The sequence below is a fragment of the Channa argus genome, chromosome 17 (genome assembly GCF_033026475.1).
Source record: "Channa argus isolate prfri chromosome 17, Channa argus male v1.0, whole genome shotgun sequence".
Lineage (NCBI taxonomy): Eukaryota > Metazoa > Chordata > Actinopteri > Anabantiformes > Channidae > Channa > Channa argus.
This window is the reverse complement of record NC_090213.1, coordinates 16,602,124-16,622,185: the sequence shown is the minus strand read 5'-3', so window position 1 is coordinate 16,622,185 and position 20,062 is coordinate 16,602,124. Positions and strand designations below refer to the sequence as shown.

General features: G+C 40.7%; 1 protein-coding gene across 10 annotated transcripts in view; it reads right to left on the bottom strand.

Moving 5' to 3' along the window:
* Positions 1-3,569: 3,569 nt before the first annotated feature.
* LOC137102546 (neurexin-3b) overlaps positions 3,570-20,062 on the bottom strand; it is a 268,103-nt gene continuing 251,610 nt past the window's right edge. For 6 of the 10 annotated variants that reach the window (XM_067482174.1, XM_067482173.1, XM_067482176.1 and 3 more), the window contains 2 exons: positions 15,692-15,770; positions 3,570-6,092 (listed from right to left, as the gene is read on the bottom strand). In XM_067482174.1, coding sequence (XP_067338275.1) covers positions 5,107-6,092; positions 15,692-15,770 — 1,065 coding nt within the window. In that variant the 3' untranslated portion in view covers positions 3,570-5,106. Of the gene's footprint in view, positions 6,093-7,623; positions 8,205-15,691; positions 15,771-20,062 lie in introns of all 10 variants that reach the window. The other 4 variants (XR_010911241.1, XR_010911242.1, XM_067482179.1 and 1 more) reach the window with 2 other exon arrangements.

Genomic DNA, 20,062 nt, shown 5'->3' with positions numbered 1-20,062 from the left:
ATGCAGCTGTGACAGCCTATAAAAGCTTTTGTCAGTGGAACTGAAGATTTAGAGCCCAGATTAGCGCATTCATATCTTGGCAGTTAATTAGGGCTGAGGAGCTAACTGAAAGCTTTGGAGCGGGAGAATAAGAGAAGATGTGCTCCTCCCAGGGAGACACAAAAGTGAATTAAGTGCACATGTACACCTGACTTTTCTGTTAATGTGTCACCGTGTGCGCCCACTGACACGTGCAAGCACTTAGCTAGTTTTTTTTCCTGGGAACTTTGATGTGGCTTAAGCATGCCTAATACGTACACAGGTCTACACGCAGACAGAGACACACACACACACACACACACTTCCCTTTGAGGTTTGCGCATGGCGGCGTGTGTCTGTGCCCTTCATAATGCTGGAGCTAAGGTCAGCAGGCTCATATTTTACCTATCAGGACTGATCACATCGCTTTCACAGCTGCTCTGCTTGTGTCCGTGGAGGATGCAGCATCTCTCCTGAATTTTTACAGTGAAGGGGGGGCAGAAAAGCTGCATGTCTACAATCCATACACAGAGCCATAAAATGCTCCAGCTGCAGACATCCCCAGTGCTCAAAGCGTTTTACAGCATTCTGGGCAACAAAAACAGATTTCATCCGTAATCAGTGACAGAGCTGATGGATTGCTCTTATAAAACCACTGTTTATTTGAAAGGAAAAACATGCCATAAAACATTTAAATGGAATTAACCAGTTCATTAGTTGAAGTTAAATTTCATGACAGGCCAACTGTCAGCCTTTAAATGCATGAAGGGAAGCTGTTCCCGAGACCCTATACAAGGCAGAAGCCAGAGCTAATGCATTCAAACACACGCAGAAATCCATTTGGAAAAGCCATTAGCAAATGTAAATTGTTTTTCTGTCAATTAAGATATGAATTATCCAGCCGACATCAGCGGGATTGATGTAATCTACTTCTACTAATTTGACTAAAAGGAAAAGTAGTTGCTACACATAAAATCTAATCAATAAACTTTGTCAGCCAACAACTGTGTAAGCAAGTGGCTTGTGAATATCAAATGGATACGTTTTCTGTGCTGGCACCCTGCTGGTGTAAATCTGAAAGTGACTAATGGTCGTGAAAACTGCAATACTTCACTGTTTGAACCTTTGTGCCTGTCGGCTTCTTTAGGAGCTAAATGTGGACTTTGCAGCACCACACATTTTATTTGGGAACCTAAATTAATTTTGATCATAATATTAATAACAAACATACATTTACCTTATATTTATGGAAATATTTGGTTAGGCTATAATGCTTGTGATCCATGTTCTGTTTCGTTTGGTGTTGATTTATATGGCAATTACCTTTCCCCCCCTGCCCTTATTGTTGTGCTAAATAATACATAGAATTTGCCTTTTTAGTTTTTATTCTTTGTACTCTAGACCATGGGAAAGGCCATTTGCTTTTTTCTAACCACAATGTCATATAAATATGCAGAAGACAGTTTTATTTCTGGATTACGGGGCTGTCTGGCTGTTGGCTGCTGTACAATCCGCTTTACTACTTCAGGTACACTCTCTCACTTAGTAAGATTTACATTTTACTTTAATATGCAGGAAGCTAAGTGTTTCCAACAGAAGCCCCTGACTGCTAATAACCTTTAAATTGGTATTCACACAATTTGGTAGGTAAACCCAGTTTAATTAACATTTTTAAGTCAATAAATGGTAAATTAATTTTATATGCCTTTTATTATACGTATTGACAGAAAAGCTAGCAAATTAATTTAACAATTAACATTTTCTTTTTACTGTAAACAATCAAAAATAAACCAGATTGGCAGTAGAACAATATAAAATGGGGGGAAAAAGTATTTACCCAATAGGCCTGGAATTAAATTCTTATGAGAAATGTTTTGTTTTTAAGTTTTATATCAATTGTTTCATTCACCAAATAGCACATTAAGGCCTTCCAACTTTTTTTGAACCTTTTAAGTTTGTTGCCCACTATCACCACTTTAAACCTGATGTTTTTTGACCCCTTGGGTTCGGACAGACAGGCTGAATGAGTCTGCTGTTATGTTCATCATTCAGCTGCTTGTTTATCTGCTATTTGGTGCTAAACAGATACAGCGGGACCTTTTATTTTGGTCAAAAACAGCTTCCTGCTCAGGCTGAAAACTAAGTGAGAAGTGACCGAGAACCAAAACAATAAGCTAAAAGACACAGTACAGAGTTGCATGAAAATTCGACGTGGCCTCCCGTCACATCTGAACCACTGTTAACATGAAATCTAAAATTAAAGTATTGTTTGTAGCTACATCAAAACCCTATTGCTCTGTTCCACTGCTTCTTACTTCTCTCTGTCCTTTTAGACAGACTGCAGTGAAATAAGTGGACTGAATATCGCTTCTTGTTAAATATAAATATGGCTTTTTTCATTCTGTTGCCAAATACAGAACAAATGTCCACATGTTTTTGCTAAAGAAAAAAGAAAAAAGAATCTTGAAATGTGGGTCTGCCTGAAAATGTAAAAGAAGCCGTCCCTCAGCGGAACGAATCCCTGCTGGGCTCCTTGTTCCGATTGCTCGTGGCAGGATGAATGAGTTAATATGTAGTCATTGTGCGAGCTGGATATACTCACACACGCCACTCTGATATCCTACATCAATGGGCCATTGCAAGTTAATGAGCAGCTCTGAGAAGGCCCATTTGCACGAAATATGGACAGTGTAAAAACGAGCTGGGAAAGCAGGTGCTGCTGCCACTGAGTAGCTCATAACCCGGCCATATGGCGGTGGAGAATCTCATTTGGCTGTGCACTTTCACAAAGGCCTGACTCTAAAGAAACCCAAAGCCATTCCCCTGCTGTTGTGAAGACTCTGGACGCTCTAATAACCGTTTTCTCCCCTCGTTTCTCTTTTCTCTTGTTGCATCAATGAACAGTGTATGAATTTGCATAATCATCTATAGGTAAATGATAGTGTTGAGCTACTCTGCTTCGGACTTCATTTGAATAGAAATGATACCACTTTTAGGTATAAAAGGAAATCACTGAAGTGATAGCGAATGGATGAGAAATTGTGGTTTCGGTGAACAGTCCTCGGTGTAGATAGTATCTATTTCCATCTCCGTGCATTGTCTTCTTCAGCTCCACACCACAACACGGATGAGTGAGTGACAGCCACCCGCAGCAACATCCAGAAAAAGTTTGGGAACAACATATTTTTCTTTTATTTCTGGGAACTGTTCAGAGTCAAAGAGCATAAGACAATAATAATTAACTGGTCGAAAAAGCCAAGTACCAACACAAAAAATCAAAGGTAACATACACTGACTGAGTTTGCATGAAATGAATGAGATCAAATAACTTCAGCAAAAAAAAAAAAAAAAAAAAAAAAAAAAAAAGAATAAAATAAAAAAAACAACATATCGGAAGATAATGTCTTAAAAATGAGACGTGGAATTAAGCCACACAGTAACAGAAAAAAAGAAAAAAAAATCAATGAAAAAAGACGAGAGCAGACGAGAACACTGACATCACAGCTTACAAAAAAAAAAAAAAGGAGGAAAAACAAAGTAAGTCAGTAAGGTGCTAGCAGTAGATCTCCAAATCCACCATAATCTGTCTTTATTCTCTTGTTCTTTTTAAATTTCCAATAAAAAAATAAATACCATGATGAAAGTAATTTCAGAATATGGAGGGGTCGCTAATACAAGGTCTCAGGGAGATGTTTGGTATCTCGCTGACAGCTTCCGGGGGTCAAATACTCATGCGTCTGAAGAGAAACAGCATCCAGAGGGACTGCTCGTCTAATCAAACATTTTCTCCCTGCCTAAACAAATGATCCTGTGTGTGTCCTGGTAAAAGAACAAACATGATTTTCTTTTGTCATGTTGCTACAGCAGAGAAGTCAAATCATTCGGTCTGTCTATGAAACAAGAGGATTTTAAAAAAATGTAACAGAATCTTGAATTTTCTGTACAACATTGACCTGCAAAGCACAACGGCTATGATGTAATAAAATATGTAAACATATTTGCTGTTTTGGACACAGTCGTCTGTGACAACAGATAGAATCACACTTGTTCACACGGGAGTAAGTCTTTAGCCTGGTATTTTTCTTTTTTTTAATATTACCATGAAATGTCCGCCAGATGCAAATTATGATAATGCATTTTACCACAGCATCCCAGGAAATGTAAAACAAAAATGGAATAAAACGAAAGGAAAACGCTATCAGAGATTTAAAATTCAGAGAAATAACAATGCACTGTGCAATTTGCCTTGTGGATCCCCTTTCTGCACGCTTGAACACCATTTAGAATTTGGATGCCATGCACAGCAGTTCAATCCTTAACTGAGATGCGAGGGAGAGAGAGAACAACAGTGACATACATTACTGTATCACATCCTGCTGAGCGGTCACCAAGCACTGTCTAGTCAGCCTTGACTGGACATCATCCTTTAAAAAAAAGACCTAAATGCAATAAATAAATGTAAAAACAATTTACTAAATTATAAAAAGAAAATTAAAAATGAAATTAAAGTGACAGCTTTAAGTTCACGTATACTTTACCTCATATCGCATCCATGACAGCTACATTTAATGAAACCGTTTACGCGAAATCATGTTTTGACTTCCCAACTTTCCCGACAATCATAGTTTCTTGAGGTCCCTCACTTACACAGATGCCAGCACCACGTCACATACACCTCACATGCATGCTCAGAATGGCCAAAATGACAGTGATCGTATTTTACAGGGTTACAATGGACATTAGGTCATTAGAACTCCAAGGATCACACAGCTCTTGACAGTCACTTGGGGTCATGTGGATGTTAGAGTGATGTTATTCACACTGCCAAATGTCTCCAGCAGGGACTCGTTAAAAAGGTTCATGATGAGTCCCAGTGAAGTTGTACTGCATTGTCTCTCCATAATGCTTACAATAGTAAGTGTGCTTCCATAAGCCAAAGTTTCTTTTGTAAATGTGTTAGTGACTCAGTAAGTCTTGAGTTCTGAAGAGATTTTACCCACTTTAATTCACAGTTGCCAATATGGTACTGTCAAAATGTTTGTAACATTTTTCCAAATTGTTTATGTGTGTTGGGAAATGACTTGATTTCTATACATAATATTCCTTATCCTTGTCTTTCGGTCTCTTGCTACTGGCACTACCTTTAGCACTGGCACTGGCTGTTTTATCCTTCACAACAGCGCCATTGGTTTGCGCCGAGTTGCTGATGTAGTTGCGAGTCTCATCCACCTGGTAGGAACCCTCGTCCCTGTTCCTGTACTTGTACATGGCGTAGAGGAGGATAAGGATGCAGAGAGCGGCGGCTGAGACAATGCCCACCACCATGCCGGTGGTACTGCTGGATTCCCGGATCACCTCTGAGGCCCCCGGTGGCACTCGCCGCACGACGCCAGGCACGGTGGGCAAGGCTGCAGGCACCGTGCGCAACATTGGGGAGGTGATGAAGGGGCCCCGTGGCTTGGTACCGTCCAGATCGAAAGACGTGGGCAGAGGCAGCAAGACTATGTCCGGCTGTGGGGGTTTTACCTCGCGGTTGTTCATTTTCCCGGCAGGCAGCTTGGGTGGCGTGTCCGAGGGGACCGCCGCCGGCGGCGTGCCCCGGAGGTCAGGCAGAGGCGAGGTGGATGTAGTCCTACCTGCCTCAGAGGCTTTGCTAGGCCTCAAGTCCTTGGCCTCCCACTTCGGCGCGAGGGCTTTGTAGCCGCCTTCATAGGCCGATGTGGTCAAGATCTTATCTGTTACCAGGGAGAAGGTGGTGTAAAAATCTTCATCGTCAGTCGGGGGCAGGCTAGAGTCGAAAGCTTCGCCAGAGCCAAACCCCGAAATCACCATGCCATCATCATCATCATCATCATCATCACCATCATCACCACCATCACCACAATCATCGCTGCCTCGGTCCGACAAGCAAGGTACCCCCGCCTCAGTGGCCATGGCCAAGGATTCTTTGGTGGTCTCAATAATGGTGAGGACGGGGCGGAGGGTAGGGAGGAGGGGGATGAAGGGAGAACGGGTGGATACAGAAGGGATGTCTATGGGATCCTCGACTAGCACGGGGATGACTAGCTCCCCTCCTGGAAGATGAAACAGAGAAACAAACACCAGTGAGAGGGCAGCAAAGTCAGAGAAGCGAACAAAGGCCAAAAGAATCAGTAACCAAAGAACGGAAAAAGCAAAGCTCAACATAGGGAGAAAAAAAAAAAAAACTCAAGATAAACAAAGAAAGAAAGAACAGAAAATACTGTACCAATGCTAAAACAACGAAACTCAGAACCAAACAAGACCCAAACTGAAAGAAACCAACAGCCATAAATGAAGTATACGTTGCATCAAAAGGCTTTGAGGGACGCACAAGGGTGAGCCACATTAAACTGACTCAACATGTTTATTCCTGCATATTCTACATGTTCTCAAACAGAACTACATTCAGACTGCGCTACGCTCGTCATGGTTATCATGCTGTATGTTCTCTGTGCTGCATGCTCACACAGTTTGTGGCTCTACTTTAGTTCTAACGCTGCACATTTCTCCTCATGATTCACTAGTTCGGGCTTTTAAGAGGCTTGTTTCATTTACTGTCAAGTGTAAACCCTTTTCAGTTTGTTCAAAACCTGTGGGCACCAAAAGATGCACTCTGTGGATAAAAGGAAGCAGAGGGTATTAACATGTTTGCAATCCAAGTGCAAGCCAGTGGGGCTGAAAGCTAGTTAACTAACTCTGAAATGAGAAATTGTTTGTGAGATGTTTCATATAAAGCAGCTGCTCAAAGAGCTGCTTTTTAAACCCCCCCCTGACCTACACGGGTGAACAGATACTATTCAGGTGACTGCTGAATCATAAAGCTGAAAAATGACAGCCTCTTAAAAACCCCTCGGATTTTTTAGGTCGGTCGTAGTAGCACATGCTGATCTAACAAAAAAGCACCAGCAGCGAATAATCACCTCTCACAAGTTGTCAGAGAACACTGAGGGAACTTGTCCTTCCTCAGCATTAGTGGGCTCCCCTGTTTGCCCTAGCCTCTTGCCTTTTGACCCCTACAGTTTCCACGATGGCACAAAGTAACCGGGCAGTTCAATGACACCTGAATATTTGCTGATTTGTATTTTTTAAATGGGAGAATCGAGAAAATTGTCTCTTATTCCTTACAATGTAGAAGACGCTTTAAAGATCTAAAGTACCATTTTGGACCACCTGCTGTTAAATTACTACAACCAGTGTAGTACAACATTCAGATGTCTCTTGAAGCTGCTTATCCTCTTGCCAAAGTGGCTTGTTTGTACATTGCAAAGGCTCACAAACAGGTCACTATAAAGAGATGCAAACCTTTTGGAACAATAAAGAAAAAGAACACAATAGAAAATGAAGGAAACAGAAATAATAATTAAGGCATTGCAAAAAGAGTTCAGAGTTAGAGCAAACATTGTAAAAAGAAAAAAAAAAAAAAACATTCACAAAGTAAAGCCACAGATAGAGCTATACAGAAAGGGATTAGTAAGAGTAAGTAGAAAAGAACAGGTAAAAGAAAAGTCAGCTCGGTAAATCATAATAGCCTACAAAAAACAGTTTTCAAAGGAAGAAAGCATACCATCAGTTTTGTCAACTTACATCAACAAATTGCCCGCATGATTTTGGCAGGAAGAAAAAAAAAATTTACAAAAGAAAGTTGTGTAAGAATGCCTTTGGGACAAGTTAGGTTAGTTTCTTTTTAACAAGTTCTGATTAAATAGTATATATCTCTCTTTTTAGACAGGATGGTACAGGGAGGCAACAAACACATACATCCACACATCATGACATGAAAAATAATCTTCACCATTCTGTTCAGGATATTTTTTCATTTTTTTTTTAAAACAGTCTTTTGATTTTATTTATAAAAAGAAAACTGTAGATTTATAATTCTGACTTTAATAGATAAGTCTCTCCATAAATATCTACAGTCTGATTTAAGTGACTTTTTTTTTTTTTTTTTGCGCAACTTTAACTTGTTCATCGCTAATGAACAAACGCATGACTGTACATATCTTAGAATCTCTACTTAAAGGGTTTGGGGAGAGGGACTGTGAGACGGGGTGGGACCTATGAACATACTAGGAAGGAAATGACATAGATGGGGGTGAAAGTGTACATCAGTTGCCATGTCCATGTAAAGGCGGCACGAAGCGGTCGGGCGGCATTAGAGCTTTTGGCTGTAAGGAAGGGATGGGGATATACAAACAATGAGCATATACATGCCCATCTACAAAAGAGAACAGCACTCTCAACACTGACAGTTTTACAAACCCTAAGCTGCAACTTATTTGCCATGCACAAAAATCCATCGATTCATTCGTTGATTTAAATCCCAATTTCAATCAGAGATAACTTTCCAATAACAGGTGAATATTAGAGATCAGCATAGAAACAGCTTGGAACAGTTTTCACAGATAGTGGTAAGGGTCTACTTTTGCGGTGGCTTCTCTTTTTTCTCGATGAGAGCGTGAATTTGAAATGCCAATACAGCTGCATGGTTTTGATACCCAATCTGAAAAACCTTCTGTTGCTTATGAAGCAGCAATTAATTCATAGAGAAAAGAGGAAGCTTCATTCTAATTAGGGGGGTGTGGGTCTGGGGGGGGGGGGGGAGGGGAATGAAGAAAACATTGGCAATAGTGATTCTTTGCAAATTGGCAGTTAAAATTTGAACATTTGTCATAAAATAAACATAGAGATACACATATATGTGTATTAACATATATGTACAAAATGACAAAAAGAAAACAGATTGGCAAGCAAGGAAGAAAGGCATCAAATTTCTCACATTATCACAGATGAACAACCAGAAAGCACACACTGAGGCAGACAAAGAGAGGGGGGACAGTTTATAGGCAAAGTGTCACCACCTTTATTTAACTAATAATAAAAATGTTATTATTAGTTACTTGATTACATTTCTCTGGTTAGTATTATAAAAACACGGAACAGCGCGTGCAATCTGGATGTACGTCAGAGTAAGAGAGGTGAAATCAGACGTGTTTTCATTTTGGTTTTTAGTTCCACTATTAGAAGTTGGGTTAATGCATGCTTCAGTAAGTTGCATTTAGGGAGAGTAATAACAATAACAATACCAATACAGCAAGCCAGGGGGGTCAAGGTAATGGAAGGGGTCAAAGGTCAGTGAAAGATCACTGCCCCCAAAGGACTGTGGGATATTCTCTCAGGCAAACAAACCATCCATCGGGACTAAATGAGGGGGAGGGGTGTACCATGGGTGATATATAGCCAACATTATGTGGCATTTAGGCCCAGTGCGGTCGCCAATTAATCAAAAGAGCATGTAGAGTGATAATTAATACGCTACTTTTTATCCAATGTTTTATGCGCATAACCAACAGCCTTCGTTGGACAGATAACACCATGTTAGGAAAGAGTTCCACAAGAGGGCACGGTGGTTTATTTGTGCCTCTGATGAGTTTAAGGAGATGTGAGAGGCACATTTGTCTTCAGATATCAGCTTTTGGTTCCTCCTCTCCAGGCTGGTTGCACAAACCTCATTCATTTAGCAAAAGTAGATCTATGAGTTAAGAGTTATTGAGGAAATATGGCACCTGTCACGCTGCACTGATTGTGTATTATCAACACTGACATCTTAAATGTGAATTTCCTGACTGTCCAGCCGTGCTCCAGGGAATGCAGTAATGTCTGACATGATGCCGAGTGACTTTCTGTTGAATGAATATAGCCTAGATATGCGTGTGTGTGTGTGTGTGTTTGTGTGTGTGAGATCTTCACTCTCACACCTAATGTTGCATGGATGTGATAATATTCCAAGACCAGAACCAAACTCTTTGCCCTGTTAAATAAACAATACGAGCACATAGTAAGGGATTATTTACCCAACCCTACCCTTGTTGTCTTGGCCTTGTTTACATCCTTTCACTCCAGTCTTGGCTAACAGCTTTCGGCGACTGTTAGCGTTGCGTTAGATCAACAAAACCCTTCGGATGGGAGGGCAACCGCTGCGGTTAGGGTCTCCAGTCAGGAGGACCTTGATGTATTCGTAAACACTTTAATCCTGTGTAAGCTCTTGCACATGCGTTGCACATCTTGCTGCATTTCCGAAGCAGACAAACACTGGTTTCTAATGGGTTTGCTTAACCAGATTGCGTTTGTTCTCCGCACTCGTCAAGATGGAAGGGGATTTTATTCTAAGCCTCTGCTTCCCTGGCAAATAACTCTCCACTCCACTAGACCTCCCGCCAGTTACTCTGTTTTCTTTCTTTTTAAGCAAAACAGAGTCAGGACTGCAGATTAACAAGTGTTTCTTTCTGCCTACTGACTTTGCATCAACGGGGAAAAACTGATCTACAGAAACGAGAGCATTAAACAAGCTGAATTTCGAGGCCATTACCGTTTCCGTCCGACCATGTCGACATGTAAAAAAGACACTATCTGCTTCTGTGCGGCTTTTAAAGATGAATAAAAGTATACAAAGGTATTACTAAATACCCGATTGGCTGACTAGCTCAGCAGCTTGGAGGCTACAGATGCAGAAATCTCAGAGCAGCACTTTCTCTTCACTTCTCTCAGCTCCCTCTCTCTTTCCCATCTCTTCTCTCTCCTGCCCTGATCCCCGTGTCCGTCCAACGTTTGCTGAGGCTACCGAATGGAGATGAATCCCGACGGTGTGTCAGGGATTTGACGACGCTACACCATAAAAGTGGAAAGCCGGTGCACCGGCACCAACCAAGGATGAACTGAGTCAATGGGATTTAGACACTGCAAATTGTGGGTGAGTCAGTGGTTTGGGGCCCTGAAATCCCATTGTATCCGTGTGTATTGTGCCCAGAGACCTGCTGTAGCAGATTCATTCAACGCTACCCACTACAGGTAGGGAGCTGATTACTAGGGAGCCAGCCACACACAGATTCTCAGCGTGGACACACCTAAAAGGACATGCCAGGGATTATACTGGTGTGCTGTGCAATGGATGAGCTTTCTAGAAACATGTAGCTTAAAAAGCAGAGTACTTTACCCTGCCATTAAATTATCTTATCTCGCCTGTGCACACTCCTGCCACAAGAAGCCTAATTTCTCACTGATGGACATTCATTTCCATCGCACAAGTTGAATGATGTTTTGAATGCAACTCCAGCGAGCGTTTTCCCCCTGTGAAGGATGCACGAACTGCCTCTGGCTCCAGCAACAGCTTGCTTCTAAAGGGTTGCAGAGGCACGGTGCACGGCAGATAACTCTTAATCTGTCATCATGTAGTTAGGTGCAGACGGGCATATTAAATTGGCATCTTCAACGGGCGTGGCGACTTGCCCCTGTCATCTGCTTGATTTGCTGTACAGCCATTAGGCTGCACCTCTGCACTCGGTGGACACGTGTCAGCTGAATAACCTTTAAACTGATCTGAGGCCTGCGTTCAATGACAACTGGCCCAATTGGGCTTGACTGAAGCCAAAGCTGATGCCACAAGGAAACTCAGTGATCCATCCATATAATACTTCAATCTGTACTTTGCCCTTGGCTCTTCACATACATTGTATGTTTAATCAATGACATTAATTCAACCCTCTGACTCTCCCCTTTGCCTTTTATGTTACATCTGTTAATCTGCTCGTTTAACGGCTGACATTGTCGCAATCTTTTTTACGATCAGTACTTTTTGATGGCCACATTGAGTTTAACAGTTACCCTATTTAGAAAGACTTATAGGTTTGTTTTCTCTAAAAAATTATTGTGTTGGTTGTTCAGAGATTCGATTCATGCTCAGTGGCAAAAAAGGGAAGTAGTTTGACATTTTAATAGTACAGCAGGGTGTGGAAACTGGCTTGATGGATGGTTAGTGCCATCTCTTACCAACATTCATCAATTGTCCTCTTTGTCAATGAAAATCATCTTCCCCTATTGCAAAACCTTTTTTTGGCTATAAAGTGTGTTATCTTCTTATAAAGTTATTCAAAATGTGTTGTCAATTTTTACACCTAGCAAATGAGGAGCAATAATGTTATTCATGTGAAGTCATGTTTTCCAGGCAACTTGATGAATGCCTCAAATACAACCTAGTCTTTAACTTTTTTTTTTTTTTTTTTTACAATAAGTTTATTCTAGTTCTAGTTTAATGTATTTTAAGTCCTGGAATTGTACTAACTCTCTCTTTGAAATAGCCATCAAAAGTGCAATGAGCTAAAATGTGGGCTGACCCTAATGAGTTGGCCTGTGTATATTTTTAGAATCTGGATTTTTTTTACATGTACTTTTTATCTAAATTGAAGTAATTTTGTATTCAGGTCTGTCTAATATTAATATCTTAAGGATTTGTAGCAATTCGTAAGCACTGCATGTACAAATCAAAAATTCAAATTTGTACTTCTGTATTTATGAAAATCATTTGCATCAATTACTACAATATAATTACATATTATTGCAAAATTGCTCTGATTACACGCTAATGACAAGCTGCTGACACTGCTAATGACTGTGAAATTAAAATACAAATTGGCTTGGAATTTCATGTTCTATAAACTGAGCATCTGTTTCGTTTGATCAGGATTTTTCAGGTAGTAGTTTGTACTAACTAGTTAGTGTCTGCATATAGTTTGACTTTAACATTCAGTTTAATGAAAAGTTTTCTCAAATAACGTGCAGGGCCTTTCTTACTTGGATGGTTTTCAAGAACATCACTGCAAACTTTATATGTGGTCTCTTGTGGAACTCACATGGGATAAAGGTAAAAGGTAAAGGATTAACAGTTTATTTGAACACACAGACAACACAACTACAAGACGACCACACACAGCACACGAGACAGGCTGTTTGGCAGACACAGACAGAGCACAGACTGAGACAACAGGCACAAGCACAAAACACGAGACGCCTCCGATGGAGGAGCTGCCGCGGGGAACAGCAGTGGTGCAGGTCCACCGCTGTAGCCCCGAACACACACACACTGACATATAGTAAAAGCCTGCTGGGTGTTAGCCTGAGACTTATGAGTGGAGAACAAGCAGCACACAAAATGGATGCCAATCATATGCATGCAGAAGCGGGAGGATTTTGAGGAAGAGGATTATTTGTTAGTCTATAGAGCTGCAGTACAGTCCAGTACAGTGTGCATGCCTTCTACTTGGAGCAACAGATAGAATAGAAAAACAGATATACTTTGTGGCAATAAAAGTCTTTTTATGCCATCTGCATTCAAACAGACATGTATATGCAGAAAGGCTAAAAGAAAGAAGGTGGGTGAGTTGGGATGGAGGGGTCAGGGTGGGGTGGGGGGGGGTTAACATTAAGGAGGGGAGACAGGGAGTCATTCTTTCACACACAACTTTCTTGAGACAGAATGGGGTTGCCTGCACAAGGCCAAAAAAAGGATGATGGCAAGAAAAGATTTTGTTGCCGTTCATTTCCCTATGTTGTATCGAAAATGGGGGGAGGATGTTTCTTTAGAAGCCATTGGCATAAAAAAACAAACAAACAAAAAAAAAAACACAAACTTGATGAAGAGGAGAACTTTGAATTTTCCAACCACCAAAAGTTCATGCGGCACAAGATGAGGCAAAAACGGGAGGAGCGGCTCTATCCTTGCTTGGAGGATGGACGACGGATGATGAGGACACCAAAGAAATAATATATAAAATTAAATAACACGACCACCACAAACAAAAGAAGGAAATAAAATTACCCCACTCAGCCCACCCCAGCCTCAACATAAAGCAAAAACAAACGACTTAAATCTTAAACAACCCAGCAGCTGGGTTCAAATCGATACAGAAGAGAGATGTTCATATGTGCATCACAGGAGGAAAATAAAACAAAATGCAACAGAAAAGAAACAAACATCATGTCATGCAATTGTTCATACGAATAAAAGCAGGGCAAGGAATGAGAATATGAATTTCTGTGTCAACATGGTGAAATGTACAGTATGTATGAGTGTGTATGACTACATATGTTGCCACTATATGAGGGGAGGGTACCATAATCCCCATAAAGGGGAGCAAAAACATCCACTTTTGAGGATACTTGGGTTCGAGATTTTAACGGGCTGAGGGAATGAAAAACAAAACACATGAGCTGTGATAATTTGCCCATTCAATTTCAATAATCTCCGATTTAAGAAAGCAACTCGTGCTCATAGATAAAGTACCTAAATGCTGCATGAAGGCGCAGAGAAAATGGTTTTTCTCTTCGCATCAAAAAGCCATAAGCACAGGAATCTAAATGTGGTCATAATTTCCAGGAAACGAATGCTATAAGAGTGTGATAAGACTTCAAAGTAAATGAGTTCCTTTCATAGATTGGAGGAAAAGGGTAAAATTACTTGCAGAATATCCAGTGAAGTACACAGAAAGACCTCATTAGACCTCAAATAAATAAATGCCCGATTATGGTCTCTAAGCACAGATAACAAAGAAAGGGGAATGCGTCGTTTTAACTTAGGCTTATCATTAGCCTTAGAAAGTGGACATATGCTTGGTGCTAAGCTGAGCCATATTTAGTCAGATTACTGCAGCATCATTTAGTCTGCGGTGATGGCATTCTGAAGGACAGTGAAGCAATCAAGTAGCCTGAGCTGTTAATGATTTCCAGAGTGCCTAAGGGGAGATGCTTTTCACATACTGAGCCAGCTTCAGCAGACTTAACACTCTCCTAATTTACTCCATATTAGGATATGTGCCAACTGCCTCTGGGCAGGCGCGTGATTGACAGCTGCTTGTTGGAAAAAAGAAAGTCGTCCAAACCCAAGTTGCCTCAAAATAACCACTCTTTTTAAATCTACGGTTTTATTTACAGCTCTATTCTTTATTTTCAAACTCCACTGAGTGAATGTCGTATCACTTTGATCTAATCACAAAGTGATGTGTGTGTGTTTGTGTGTGTGTGTGTGTGTGTGTGTGTGTGTGTGTGGAGGAGGGAAAAGAGACGATGCGCACAGAAATTCGAGGATATCTGTTCTCTATTAGAATGTTTCAGGTAAGGCAAGCCTCCGACGAAGGAAAACAGAGGTACAAACAAGAGAAGAAGGAGAAGGGAGGAAGAGGCTCTGTTGCAGTTAGTCTGCTACATATCACAGTATCTATGCTGAAAGCATCTTTGCTCTCGAAAGAATCTCAAAATGTATCCTCTGTCAAGAGAGACGCACACACACGCACAGCAAGAGAAAATCAACCGTGTACAGGACAGATACATTTTGAAGCATCAGTGCGGGCGACATGAGGCTTGATACTAATTTTGCACTTTGTTGAGTAAAGTTTTGCTCTCCACTGAATGCTGAGAGAACAAAATTAGTATCAATGCTTCATCATGTCTGCAACCAGTGGCCCCATAGCTAAGTGTAACTCATTATAGCGATGGAAGGTGTGAGCTACTTCTGCGGCTGACTTTAAGATGTTTGCATTTACTTATTTATAATTAAACTTGAACTATAGCTTCCTGCGGAGAGTATGCTAAGAGTAAAGAAACTTAAATCCTACTGCTTTCATCCATCTCCATAGGGTTTTTTTAAACTCACCCTAGTGTGTTTTTTTTCACGGTGCCTAGTTTTCGCAGGGCTTTTTGAAGTTACACTTGAAGCTCCCATGGGACATGATGCTAAGAGGAGAGGCTCCTCGGTAGCAAATCAAAGAAAGATAAAGGAGAAACAGACCAGGTTCAGAGCAAGCACAACTCGACACACCCATCCCACCTGCGTGTCCGGAGTCGCACTCTTCCAGGTCCTCGTCGTCGCTGGAGCACTCTGCCGAGGAAACAATGTCATCCGTCGTCTGTGGAGAAAGGGACACATTCATACACATACACACACAGGAAAAGGTGGTTAGGCCCAGGGCAGAATCGCGAGTCCTCAACTCGCACATATTCCATTCAAGGATATCTCTACACACACAGACCTCTCCGCCTGTCCTTCTGCCTCCATATATCACTTTGAGTCAATCATATTTCACAGTGTTTATCATTCTTCACTTTATGTGCTTTCCACCTCCGCAGATAATTGTTTTCCTTCACCCTCCGCACTCTGCCTCCGATTATTTATCATCCCTCTCCTCCCGTGTCGTCCACAATCAATGGCCTCACCAAGCCCTCACAGATCAACACCGTCCCGGCTTCTGATTTGTGCTAAAGGATGCAGAGGGAGGGAGTTATGGGGAGGCAGACTTGCTAGCTACACATGGACCAGCAATGGATTATCTGCAGACTCCAGTTCCCACAATTCTGATTTATCCCCTCATACCACCCCCCTCTTCTTTTTTTGGGTCAACCCATAGAGGACAGAGGAGGGAGGTTGTATTTCAGTGCTGGCGCGCTGGGCAGCCGGCGTTTATTAGAATGAATCAGCGGGGCGATAAAATAACCCCTGTCACCAAGCAGGGTTATGAAATCAGAGTGCTGATTGAGTTTTCCAGTCCTGGCCGAGGGTGTGGGGCTCTAAATATCATTGAGTTTGACAGACTAATGAAACGCGCCCCCATGCTTGTGCTGCTGCTTTCAACAGGGCCCAGAGAAAGCTGTCCACCTCTACGTAGGCGCACACACACACACACGCGTGCGCTGATGTTGGGCCTTCGTGTCTACGAAACCTCACAGAGAGAAGGCTGATTTCTCGGAGCATGGTGGTCTCTGAACTCCCCACAGATTTTGCACACTTAACTGTGGCTTAGATTTAATTGTAAATAGATCAAATTGATGTTCTTGCACTATGCTCTACGATTATAACCCATAATCATAGTAAGAGTATTTTTAGAAAATCAAAAAATTAAATCTTTCATTTTCAGGAGAAGACTCAGACTCTTAATTTTGCACTTTATTGAACCTCTTGGGCAAAAGTTACATTTCCTCTTTGGAGCTCTCATTGCAGTTCCTCTCAAGCTCCATCATTTGATGGGAAGCGACTGGGAACTGCACTATTTAGGTGTCTCCAGAGAAGTTTTATGGGACACTCAATGGTGCTGTAGAAATGGTGTTTGCCAGGTGATAAGCTGAAATCACCAAAAATCTTTAGTGGATGCTGAAGCTCTCTGTCACAGTGACCACTGAGTTCTTGATATGCCATGTAGTATAGAGTTGGACATTATATCGTCTGTCATGTATGTGCCTTTATGAAGGCCAGTTAACATCTAAATACTGTACTTATATGGAAGTGTCACAAAAAAGAGCATGTTTTCCAGTTTACTGCACAAATTGTCATTTTTGGAAAGGTCTGAGTATTTTCTGAAGTCACTGTATTCCTAATGTGAATGATTATGCAGGATGGGATGCAGTACTTTCTGTATCAGAGCATTTGATAATGTCTTAATGCATGTTAGTGGTACTGGGCATAATGTGCCACATTATGTACTGTACTTTTCAGCATGAGAAGGGAAAGAAAAAACACAAAACAAGAGGAAGGCTCTAAACTAAATTGCTGTAAAATATGGCCCCTTGGTAAACATGACATTATTTATTGAAGCCACATTATGGGCGTAAAAGTCTTGGTTATTGCTGAAAGAGGGTTATTGCTTGTTATTATGATAGCGGCAGATGTGGGAGGCAGGGACACAGAGAGAGAGAGAAAGAGAGATGAAAAACCAGAGCCACTTCAAAGTCTGTTCCAGCAATTTCAGCCCGAGATCATCACACCATAACACAGCATCAACTGAAAACGCTGCTTTTCTCTTGTCCATTCATGCTGCATTGCTCTGCAGATGAGGCCGACAGCATCACAGCACACAGCAAATGGTTTTGCTGTTTTGGATGCAGCTGCTTCACATTGACTAACAAATTATATCAATATGTGCAGATACAAATTTAACAAGTTGTCTATTATTATTATTATTATTATTATTATTAGTAGTAGTAGTAGTAGTATTTATTATATTTTACAAAGTCGGACATTTCTGCTGGTAACATTGCACAGAAATCTACAGTCCTCTGTCAGACATTCAGATATGAACGCATTACCAATTTCAGGTCAGTGCTGTGCCGAAGACAATTTTCCAAATAGCTGCGATGGCAGTCTAACATGTACAACTCAAATGCACCTCAGTACCTGAGCTAGTAAACACTGTCATAACATAAATGAGAACCTGGTTAATAATATGAGGGGACCTGGTTTCTTCAGCAGCCACCATGTCTTTAGAACAGGACAGAGACACACACACTCAGACACATACACCCTCACTGGCCACATTAATAGGTACACCTGGACAATCTGATGCAATCCAATACAGCAGCTCTGCCATGAATTCTACTTTAACAATATTTGTTTTTGTAAATCGCCTCTTGTTATAATGCTTCAGTTAAAATAAATAAATAAATTGTAAAAAAACATAAAAAGTTAGGGATATTTGAATTTCAGGCAAAATTTATGGGAATATTACACAGGTTCATGCTACGATGATATTATATGAAAGTAGGACATTTAATTAGAAGCATGCAATGGTAATTTCTTCATCTCAAAAAGCTAACAACAGTGGTGTGTATACCACAACCAAAATGCCAATGTCTCATTAACTTGTCAATCGTTAGGTGTCGTCATGATGTCAAAAAGTGAACAGCATGATGGACAGTTTACATATAAATTGCCATTGAACCAGAACATTTCGTGGGCGACTCATAGATCAGACATGATGCAGGAATCACTTTGTTATTCACATGTTATGCAGTAAGTGCTGAAACACAGAACTGTTGGACAAGTGCATTCAAAAGTTTAGAGAAAGTCAAATTAAGTTCACCTTTAAAGATTATAGTGCATCATAGGTGCATTTCGGAAATTTAACCCCAAAGTCCAATGACCCTAACTCTTTCTATCACCTTTGGATTAGTTTGAGTCCTTCTTTTCTTCTGAGTGAATTATGTGCATTTTGATTATTGAAGAAAATGCTGTAGATGCATTAGGTATGAGGGGACAGATATTAAAATGCATCTTGTTCTGCCTTCTTAAGAGCACTGCAATAAATGTGTAATTTCATTCATTTCTTATGCATAGAAAAAACAAAATGATGAATAAACCATGAAATACAGTAAATGAGACACTTTTCATGTCAGATCAGTCAACAAAAAATTAACTTTTAGTTCATTTATAGATATACACATGGCGCGAGGCTAAAGAAAACCCAAACAAAACTACTCATTAGTTCTATTTTGGAAGTTTATGATTTTGACGACCCTCTGGCCTGTTGAGTTCTTCTCTGTTCTACTTGCAGGTAGCTCTAGGTGGAGCCAATTAAAATGGTGGAGGGCACCTAGGCCCGGTGTCCTACTTCCTATAAATCCACGGCCTTCCTCAGAGACGACGGGCTTGCCAGCTTGCTCCCTGGCTCGCTCTCTCTTGTACAACTTTTCTTTGTTTTGGTTATGTTATGTTCCACTCATCCATGCACACTCACCACTAATTGGGCTGATAAAGTTGTTTTAGACTATTGTCTACTTGTCCAGTTTATATTTATTATATTTTTGCTATAATAATTTTTTTTTTTTCCACGTCAATGCAGATTCACAACTTGCAGGCACAAATGAAATACACTGGCGTAATGCTATGATATTTTGCTTTATCTATGACTGGGCACTCTAGTGTAAGCTTAGAAATAAGCCTAAGAAGTTTATATTCTACTTAATAAATGATGTGAACATGTATTATGGGAAAGAGCCCCCTGAAGAGCCCCCACAGTCCCATCAAATGAACTTAAATAGCCCTTTATCAACACCCATTTTTTCCCAGATGTAGTTCTATAGAACTGGTTTTAAAATTGTCTTTTCATACAAATGCTTAAAAAATGGACATCATTGCATTGCCTCTGTAACTTCAGAGTGATTCATTTGTTGTTAACAGTTTATCAGGCTGCAAATCACCAAATTTACAGTTCATATTTAAAAAGTAGCGACAACCATCTGTTACGCCGACGATTCTCATTAATTAAGCCACATAAGATAAATTGGCAATCAGCTGTAAAATAAGCTTTAAAAGTGATAACTTTCTATCATAATTTTTCAATAGCAGTGCTGCTATATTAAAGTCAGCAGGAACAGGGAACAAACAGGTGTTATTACGGTTGGTAACCGAAACACAAACTGTATTCGAAAG